The 10,830-nt window shown below is 40.4% G+C and overlaps 1 protein-coding gene across 1 annotated transcript; it reads left to right on the forward strand.

Annotated features, from left to right (window-relative positions):
- The first annotated feature begins 2,465 nt into the window (after positions 1-2,465).
- Positions 2,466-8,239, forward strand: aipl1 (aryl hydrocarbon receptor interacting protein-like 1). Its single transcript, XM_074641909.1, has 6 exons — positions 2,466-2,773; positions 4,284-4,463; positions 6,335-6,523; positions 6,633-6,809; positions 6,889-7,030; positions 7,848-8,239. The coding sequence occupies exons 1-6, from the start codon at positions 2,669-2,671 to the stop codon at positions 8,045-8,047; spliced, it is 993 nt and encodes a 330-aa protein (XP_074498010.1). The 5' UTR covers positions 2,466-2,668; the 3' UTR covers positions 8,048-8,239.
- The last annotated feature ends 2,591 nt before the right edge of the window (positions 8,240-10,830 follow it).

Below are 10,830 nucleotides of genomic sequence, written 5' to 3' on the forward strand. Positions count from 1 at the left end.
CTGAACCCGTTCTCAAAATATGTGTGTGCATGCGGTTCAGCAAACTGGCACATTCGATTCCCTACGCTACACTGTACATGCAGCAAATCCAGATATGCATGCACGTATACACACAGAAAACAAATGCAGCCAGACACGCATAGGCAGAGCAGAAAGATGTAGGCGGTGTGACGCAAGCATTATGAGTCAGTCTGACACAAAACCTGAGTTACAACACAAACCACTGTCATGGTATTACCTCTCCAACAGGTCGGACGTATTGCTGCTCTCCCTCCACTCACTGGTAGCAGAACTGACCAGAGGTGAGGACATAAATTTAAATCGCCGAACGAAAATACCTGATTCAGTACAACCCTTTTCTCTCAGGTTTATAATTACAGACAGGGGTCCAACAATGATTAATCACACTTTTCATTCTATTTCTTTTAAACTCACAGACATGATAATTATGTAAAAGGCTGTAACTATAGCAACACAAACCTGTCATCCAAGAGAAGCACCCCACCATATGCCCAGTGTTTCCACAGAGGAGGATGGAGGAGCAAAATCCAGACAGGATAAATATACCATTATTAATATTGTAATGATATTGAAGCCACAATCACAGCCGAGTCACAATTTGTAAGTGTTTGTGACTGCTATAGATGAATTATCAGCCGATTAGACTGTTGTCAGGTATTAAATATTGTGTAAATATGGTGCTTATATTATCTGTCGTTATAAGCACCATAGATGTGAGTCAATAGGGGCCTACTACACCCACTGGTAGGTTTTATCATCTATTCACATGGTAGATCACGGAAAGAGGGTATAAGAAAAACACGAAAGCGACCTCTAGTGACCGTAGTAATTACTACAGGCGCAGAACTAAACCTAAAAAAGTTGTAGTTTGGTTGCCTAAACCTAAAGAAGCCTTTTTGTTTGTGTTCAAAACGTAACATTTCATTGTGTTTTACAGTGTGTTTCGCTTTCACTTTTACAACGTAGTAGGCATAGTAGGCCCCTACTGACCCATATTTATGGTGCTTATAGCGACCGATAACGTCTATTTAAAGTAGCAGTAGGTTGAATTGGAGCAAATATGATAAAAAAAATATATTATTTAAAAATGGTCACTATATCCTGACAGTAGTGCATGAGACCGGTAATCTGAAAACAATCATGTGCCTCTGTTTCCTCTTGTGCTTCTAATGGCATCTGCAAGATTTCACAGACCGGAAGAAATAAACCAATCAGAGCCGAGCTGGAGCCTTGCCATCTCTGAGCAGCTGTCAATCACTCGTGAACTCCGATCAAACGGTCAAACTAGGCAGCGCTGATCAAATATGAATCAATATTCTGTTACTGTAATGCCTATTACAAAGTCCCGTCACAGGCTAGATATTTTAAAGCCTGAAAACAGAGCCATGAGGAGGTGCAGAAGTCTAGTTATCTCTCAGAACACTTGAATTACAATATGCTGAAAGGATATGGGTGGAATTATGAAGTGAAATGAAGTTTATTTGTGCAGCCAAGTATCACATATAAATGTCTTTTAGGAGCTTCCCACGTCCACATTAGCAACACTTCCAGATCAGGCCCGATATGATCATGAAGAGGACCAACTCCTGCTGCACCACCGACCTCTTCCACAAGAGGGAGTAGTATCTGCTCATTGCCTGTACTGGGAGAGCTGCCAGGTACATGCCAAACTGTTGCCCAATCCTGTTTGTCACATCAATGGAAAAAAAGGCAAACTTGATAGTATATCGCAGCATTTTCCAAAGATATTGAGGTCTTATTTGAACAGGAGATAAGAGTGCAACCTTGCCTGATAATACATGGTGAAATACCTCCATGTTGCTCCACTCCACAGAGGAAACACAAAGCTGTAAAGTTATACAATTTTGAGCGCTGCCAAGGTGCAGTTATGGGGTTTTCTATTTGCGCAATTAGTACGGAATAAGGCATTAACACTGGGGTAATGTTTTAGAATAATTGCGCCCTCAAACTGCTTGCAGACTTTGTTAGCACACACTACAGGAGTCTTAGATTACTCACTCACACACACATACTCACACACACACACACGCTGCCCAGATGGGAGACAGATGTTTAACAGACAAGGTCAAGGAGTCCATACAGTAATTGTCTGCTCCACCATTTCTCAGTATTCACAGCATTGTTCAGATCACCGCATCCACATAAATCCAGGAAATTTCCTCTGGAATGGAAACCATGTCCTACTCTCACAGACCTATTTGAGTTTTCTTTTCTCTCTGACACACACACACACACACACTTTTATTCTGGTCTTGTGGCACATTCAACAGGGTTGGACCCACACAGACATCGACATGTACACCTAAGAAAACAAAAAAACTCATTAAATCATTCCAAAAACTTGATCCACTTCTGACTCTCTGCTTCTCCTCCTCCTTTCTGGATGTTTCTGACAGTACTCAGGGAAAGTGCTGATGATGACCGATACACAAAGCGTCAGAGAGATGATGAAACGTAAGGAGAGGAGGAGAAGTTTCTAATCTCATTATCCCTGCCTAAACTAATCCGCCAGGAACAACACCTCCAAGTCATCCATACCACTTACACTTATCATTGTGACTTACTCCTAAGATATATACATATGCACTGGTAATATAAGGTGATCCATATCAATAAACAAAAAAAGATGTCAGATATGCAGGACACGATGTTGCTTGGCTTGGAGGGAATCAAGAAAACCATCCTTCATGGAGGGACTGGAGACATCCCAAAATTCATCACTGGGACAAAGGTACTGTTGGCCCTTTTCTGATAAATAAATGTCTTTAATTTCACTTGTTAGACTGTTTACCAACTAAGCTCTCATCTATTATAGACCAAGTTGTGTTAGTACACAGCTGTTTCGCTATACAGCCCATTTACTGTACAGTAAGTTAACATAACTGAACCATATTGTAAGGAAAATAGCCGTAATGCATGGTCCTTCTTTTGGACAAATGATTGAAAATATGTCTCACAAAGCTAGTTTTAAATGTTCTAAATCTAATTACATAGAGGAAGTTAACACATGCACTTAATGATCATACGTGCACAGGACCATATGGGCATGCAGAGACAAAAGAAGCAACAGTTTTTCTAGATTGTGGTTGCAAAGCATCCTCAAAATGAGTGTCCAAATTGAGGCTCTTTTTTACAAACCTATCATTTAGACTTCCTTTTAAACATGGCAGATGTTGTTCTCTCCTAATAAATGATCTAATAAAGGATCAATTCAGCTGTGTTTGTTGTGTCTCCTTGGGGATCCCTCTTAATATGCACAGGACTTCAGGGAGCAATAAGTAACAGACGGATGCACGGCTTCATTACTTGAGATTTATGGGTTTTATTTTCCTGACTTGTGCCAATTTTAAGCCATTTGAAACTGCTCAGGATGGGTGAGTTAGGCACATTTATGTAGTCGCAATTCCCCCTGGCGGCCAGTAGAGGCTGATAGAGGACATAAATCACTCAATGCCCCTTTAATGAGAACAACATTTTTAGAGCTTGATCAATACACTTTGAACCATCTGCCACAGGTTGGACACAATTAGTCTAACCTAAAGAACGCTTTTATAAAATGTGAGTGTGGCAAGAAGGATAACCTCCACTTCTTTGAAATGTTAACTTTTTTGACACAATGAAACCATTCTTGAATTAGAAAAATCTGCTGCTTCATATTTCTTGGATGTTATACGAGTGTGTAGCCTTGCTATATCCCTGTTTATACCATCTGTGTGACACTCATGACCTACAGTATGTGGCTTATTGACTCTGTTATAGTTTCCTTCTTTGCTTTAGTTTCCCTAATAGTTTTCACAACTGACAAGTCACTAAAAGACATTTGACATCATCCTAGGTTCATAAAATCATTCTTGACCTGCACTGGTTGTATATATGAGGGCACTGTTATCATGAAATATGGGAGAAGCTCATGAAAGAGCAGTTTTTTATGGTTTCACTTTCCTAGGACATTATACAACCATGCAACCTTGACATGTCTGTCCTTCCTCCCGTCTGTCTGCCCTGTTGAATAACTGAGATGAAGCTTGTGACATAACATTTTTGTAGATTCTCAGCTGTGTTTAATGCCCGACGCTATCTTTAATTCTATGGTATTTGTGACCATCTGCATTTCAGGCACTATTTGGACTTTCTGATGATCACTTTAGCTGCCTTGCGTTACCTGAAAGAGTCTTTACCCATATTAAAGCCAACATAAGTCTTTGCTATTCTCCTTCTCTATGTTTTTTTTTTTACTCCAGGTGACGTTCCACTTCCGTACCCAGTTGTGCGACGACGAACGCACAGTGATAGATGACAGCAAAGTGGTGGGGACGCCCATGGAGGTAGTGGTCGGCAACATGTTTAAACTGGACATCTGGGAGACCCTGTTGTCTTCCTTAAGGATCGGAGAGGTGGCTGAATTCTGGTGTGACACCATTGTGAGTGCTAAAACAACGTTAAGTGACACCTGCTTCCTGTTTTAATTTGTTGGCATGTTAAATATATCAGACTGTTCTCATACACCGTTCGTATATACCTACAAAAAGCATTGCACTCTTATTCGTATGTATATCCCACAAAATTAATTTGTATGTAATCCACGTACTCGTGAACCAGGAAGTAGAAAGAGAGACAAAGGCCGCATAGTGAAGAGGTTGGGGTGGATGGTTGGGTCTAAAAACACCAGACTTTCGCCCAGGAGACCGCTGTTCGTACCCCGTGTGAAACCAGAAGTCAAACCTAATTTGTCATGTAACTTCTGTACTTAAGTTACGTCACTTCCGGTGTTATTTTATCCCAAACCACAATCTTTTCCTAAACTTAACTAAGTAGTTTTGTTGCCTAAACCTAACTAAGTTGTTTCCTGTGAAGACAGAAGTTTATTTTGAAAAGACTGTATATATGTAACGACCGGAAATTGACATGCGTTGCTGGACGCTAGTAGGGAAATGCACAAAAAAATGTGGAATAACTTTTCTTAAGATATCATACGAACAATTATATGAGGATACGTTGCTTATATATATAGTATTAGTATATAGTAGTATTATAGTATATGGTACAATAAGCACAGTGCACCGTCTGTTAGTACAAATCCCTTCTGAGAAGTTTGACTGTTCACTTTATACAGAATGACGTCACACTGCAAATGTGGAAGTTATAGACAATGCTTTCAATAACAAGCAACAAAACAACACAATAAGACAAGTGTTATGTGCTCCACTTATAAATGTAAAGCCTAAAAGCACAAGCATACAGTATATTGCACACTCTTTGATAACTCTCCCGTTTCACTCTCTCTCTTGAAATAGAAAATGAACATAGGAGTATCCAGATAATAAATCTATCACTGTTTGACAGATTAAAGAGTGGAGTGATCAAAACTTTTTCAAAACTGGATCAACAGGCTACGTGAAGTTGGAACACCTACATAATAATAATAATATGTGGTTTATCACAAACATGTACACTATGTATTAAGAACACTGCCTCAGGGACATCCGATTAACTTTCTGTTTAGTTTCACCTTGAATTCCCTGCATATTTTCTGTGAGAGTAATGTTTTGTCATAATGAAAGTGGTTTCTGTGTGACCTCTTCTTGTTATGAAATGTCCAATACACATACCTAATGGATAAATATAATGCCCTTATACCAGAGACAGGTGTTACGAAGAAAACATACTTCCTCTGAATATGTGTCAATTTAGGTGTAACTGATTAAATGTATAATTTGTTCTTTCTGGTCGATGTTTCTGTGTGTTTCTGTGTGTGTGTGTGCGTGTGTGTGTGTGTGTGTGTGTGAGTGATTTCCGCACGCTGTCAGAGACAGATGGGTTGAGGCGTTCTGTCATTAATCTGCAGCAGCCTCACTTTTCCCTAATCGGCTCTGATTCCTGCTGAATCAGCACTACTGACTCGCCTCCACTCTGATTAGATTTGATGGGGCTTAGAGCATTTATTCACTCCTCTCTGAACAACATGGCTGCACCAACACACTCCACTGGATGTGCCGTGCAGTATCGCTCCCGTCCAGTGGAGGGCAAACTTGCCATGTTAGACTGAGCAGATAGACTGGAGATAATGTCAAACAACTCTATTTAATTACAATCAATCTTTAATCAGTTTAATGTAAAATCAAATCTGATTTCCTGTGCAGGGTAAGTGCAGTATGAGGAGTATGATCTATATCATCAAGTTACTCTTCAAACAAGTGCATAAGAGAATTTGAAAGCAGCTCAAATATCAAAAGTCACCTTTAGTCTAATTCTGTTTTAAATATTGACTCTTACGATCCTCTCTTCTCTCCAGCACACTGGCGTTTATCCACTTGTGTCCAAGAGTATGAGGCGCATTGCCGAGGGCAAAGACCCAGTCGACTGGCACCTCCACACATGTGGTATGGCCAACATGTTCGCCTACCACAGCCTCGGCTATGACGACTTGGATGAGCTGTTGAAGGAACCAAAACCCCTCTACTTTGTCCTGGAGCTGATCAAGGTGAGAAAGAACAGAGACAGCCACACAGAGTTGTGTGGATCTGTGTCAAAAGGAAGCTTCCCTCGTGAGGAAACTTTAAAAAAACTCCATATGCGTGTCTGATTGACAGGTGCAACAGCCCAGTGAGTACAACAGGGAAACGTGGGCTTTGAATGATGAGGAGAGGCTGAAGGTGGTCCCTGTGCTGCACGGCCAGGGGAACAAGCTCTACAAACAAGGACAATTCGAAGAGGCCACACAGAAGTACAAGGAGGCCATCATCTGCGTCAAGAATGTTCAGACGAAGGTGATAACGTCAAATGAGTGGTCCGAAGTTGTAAAACATTATGTGTATAGACATGGATCTAAACTACTTTCCTCTACAGGAGAAAGCATGGGAAGTCCCGTGGCTGAAGCTGGAGAAGATTGGCAATACCTTAACGCTCAACTACTGCCAGTGTCTACTGCGCATGGAAGAATACTACGAGGTCATCGAGCACACCAGCGACATCGTCAACCAGCACCCAGGTTTGGCACCGACAGAGACTAATGTGATGTGTATGACTCAGGCGGCAACCTCCGGGTCTGAGAAGTGAAGCCTTAAAGCCTTAAACCTGCATTCATTCTAATAGCCAGCAGGGGGCGACTCCTCTGGTTGCAAAAAAAGAAGTCTGATTGTATAGAAGTCTATGAGAAAATGACCCTACTTCTCACTTGATTTATTACCTCAGTAAACATTGTAAACATGAGTTTATGGTCTCAATCGCTAGTTTCAAATCTTCTTCAATACAGCATGATGTTCATTTAGTAAACTATGGTCCCATTTAGAGTCAAATAGACCATAAAGCAGGGGATGCTTTAGAGTGTGGCTACCTTGTGATTGACAGGTCGCTACCACGGCGTTGTCCGGTCTGGGAGTTGTCCGTGTTTTCGTCTTACAACTTTAACCCTTTCACAGTGTGTTTTCAGTTCATGAAAGTTAATTATAACATTTTTGGTTTCCTAAAAATGTCTTATTCAGTGTTCGGTTGTACTCCACCCTCTCGTGTCACCTCTGGTTGCAAAAAAACAAGATGGCAATGGGCAAAAACCAAAATGGTAATGGCCAAAATGCCAAAGTTGAGGCTTCAAAAACGTAGTCCACACACAAATTAGTGAAGTCACGGGGACTATGTCCTATATGTGTTCCTCGATGCACATGTGAATCAAACTAAGTTGTAAAAGACTGTTAGAATTATTCATTTATTGCAAATACTTCACTTCAGTTGAAAACATCTAGCACACACAAGAGCTACAGATATCCCTCACATGAATGGCTGCTGTCAAACATGTATTTGTCCTCCAGGTAACTCTAAGGCCTTCTTCCTGCGAGGGAAGGCCCACGCCGAAGTGTGGAACGAGGCGGAGGCTCGGCAGGACTTCAGCAGGGTGCTAGACCTGGACCCTGGCATGAAGAAGGCCGTCAAGAGGGAGCTGGCTGTCCTCAACATGCGCATGGAGGAGAAGAACGAGGAGGACAAGAACAAGTACAAAGGCATGTTTTGACCAGACTGCAGCAGAGGTTGGAGAATCAGAGAGGTGATGGGTTAAAGAAGAGTGGAGTTGGTAAATCACAAATCTCCATGCTTCACACTCCCTGCTTTGACTTTCACAAGGACTGTGAGACACTCCCAGAAGTGTTAAAGAAAGTGTCCAATAAAATTATCCTGCTTTATTAAATCAAGAAATTATAAACCCCTCCCTTTCTGCTTGTCTTTTTCCTCCGAACTACGAGTGAGACAACCTATTAAATTAAGTTATGCTATGTTTAGCAAGGTCTAAAGATGAACCTAAATACGAAGATTATGGATGCAATAAAATCTGAATAAAAAAATTATAAAAATAATAAGCAATGTACAGAGATAATAGTCCAAACAGATGTGTGTTAATGTAACACATATAGACAGATGTGAAGACGTTAATGTAACGAGTGTGTTAAGTGCTTTGAGTGAATAATTATTACGGAGTTTGTTTAAAGGAGTAGTATGCTTATTTTCTTTCTTGACAAAAGTTAGATGAGAAGATTGATACCATTCTCCTCGTTTCCAGTCTATATGATAAGCTAGTTAGTTACAGATTTAACGTACAGACATGAGTGGTCTTCTTATATAACTCTTGGAAAGAAAGCGAAAAAACGTACTTCCCAAAATGCCGAACTATTCCTTTGCTGCTGTTCTGATTTGTAATATTGTTTTGTAATATTTCCTCATGCGTAGAAAGAAATCATCCGTTCTGATTGGTTGCCACTAGTAAAAGTTGGATTTCTGTATTTAAATATTTCCCCACCCCAGATGTTATGTGAGTCCACAATACCACCATTATTGTAGTCTTTTCAAGTTGTATGTCACACCTTGATATGGAAGAACTGAATTAGTGGCTATGTTAGGTGTTATCTACTAGTCACTCGTCATATATTTTAAAATAAAAACCAAGTTCCCTCTCAGTGTCTTGTAAGCACATTGGCTTTCCACAAGGTGGGGCTCTGACCACAATTATTCCTCTGTTTCAAACTGAACCCTGCTGGAGAAATAATCCTGAGCCTATAAGCAGCAATCTCATTTTCATGAAGAGTCTAGAGGCTCGGAAAAATATATGATCTGGGTTGTATCTATCGCTTGTCTCCTTCCCCTCTTTTCCTTTGTACATCTTAAAGAGAGAGAGAGAGAGAGAGAGAGAGAGAGAGAGAGAGGAAGGAGACAGAGAGAGTTTAATGCAAAGGGAGAGTTATGACTAACACATCTGGGAAATGCACTAAAAAACACATTTGAATGCACTTAGGTTTGAAATATTAGATCAATAGTATGACATCACGCTGAGAGCCCAGTTTCATTCAGGGAATCCCCACTCATCACTATCTGCACTGTACCCCCCACCACCACCACCACACCCACACACCCATCACTACCACAGGTCACGATGCAGTGTAGCAGTCACTCAGGCAAATGAGGCTGACGCTAATGCACCAGTCTAACGATGAGGAAAATCAATAGGAGCAGATCAAAGAAGAAAAAAACAGGGATTACACATTCACGCTAGAGCATCCAGCCTTTTACAAGCACCTCTACTAATGCAGTTCCTGCTGCTGAGTCTGGCCAGATGTGAGGCAACTAAACAAGGAGACTAAAACTGTGGTTTGATACAGCACTCATTAGAGACCATATGCAATTTATCTCTTCTCATATCCGGTAAAACATTTTCTTAATCTTCACACTTGAATACCATCAGTGCCATTTAGGAAATGGACTTAGAAAGAATAGATTTATGATGCCGGGCTGTGCCACTGGAAACCCGGCCCTGGGCTAAAACACAGGGGGCCTACAGTAAATTCTGCATAGCAGCACAATCTGCCGCTGGCTTTCCTCCATAAACCACTGGTGCTGATGTTGAGAAGAGGGGAAGAAAGGGAGGAGGAGGAGGAGGCGGCTCCTTGCCAGACTGCCCTGCTACAGCATGAGATGCGTCAAAAGGCCAATTTCATACAGGAAGTACGGTGATCATGTATTCAAAATAAAAAAAAACTGTTACAAATAATAAAAGGGTTTTATTTAATGTTCCTTATTTTGGTCTTTAACCTTTATTTTTTACTGTTAAACTGATTATTTTTGTTTTAATGTATACTTTAGGCTATACTTTATATATTGCGTATGTTTTAAAACTGAGTCATTTCTCTTTCATTCTTATACATTTTGCTTTTGTTTAGAAAAACCTTTCCCATTTACATAGCGTAAATTGATAGTTTATTTGGCACGTGGGCAGAAGGAGCTGGATTTTGAAGCAGCACCCCTATGAGCAGAAGCAATGCAAGCTATTACAGGCTACAGATGAAGTATTCAACAATACTTTTTAACACAGAATATTTTGTCATTTTACATAATTTGCACAAAAGTGTGTTTTCCCAAAAAAAGACCCAGGAATTCTGTATTGTGGTAAAAAGAAACCTTGTTTTCCAGCTGGGAGGGTAGGCTACAGAAACAAAAGTATGTGATGAAGATGTTATATGATAGACCCATTCATGTTAATTAACATTTTTAGGCTCCATAATAAAGTACATGAATATGTCAATGTAACACCAATAGGATACATGTCACACCACATAGCCCCATATGTCCAAACCAACAATATAGTCACCTTCTAACGACTACACTCTGCAGCCTGCACACAACTGATCATCTATTAGCCTACACAACCGGAAACGAGAGCAAAACTCAGACATTTAATCAAACCTGACAATAAATTTAAAAAAACACCAGGGTGCAATAAACATTATTAAGCTATATAAAGTAAATGAA

The sequence above is a fragment of the Sebastes fasciatus genome, chromosome 7, assembly GCF_043250625.1.
Source record: "Sebastes fasciatus isolate fSebFas1 chromosome 7, fSebFas1.pri, whole genome shotgun sequence".
Classification (NCBI taxonomy): domain Eukaryota; kingdom Metazoa; phylum Chordata; class Actinopteri; order Perciformes; family Sebastidae; genus Sebastes; species Sebastes fasciatus.

Coding starts and splice junctions, on each gene's coding strand:
- aipl1 (XM_074641909.1), top strand. CDS start 2,669: ATGTCAGATATGCAGGACACGATGTTGCTTGGCTTGGAGGGAATCAAG. Junction 4,464..6,334: donor AATTCTGGTGTGACACCATT/GTGAGTGCTAAA, acceptor TCTTCTCTCCAG/CACACTGGCGTTTATCCACT. Junction 6,810..6,888: donor TCAAGAATGTTCAGACGAAG/GTGATAACGTCA, acceptor TTTCCTCTACAG/GAGAAAGCATGGGAAGTCCC.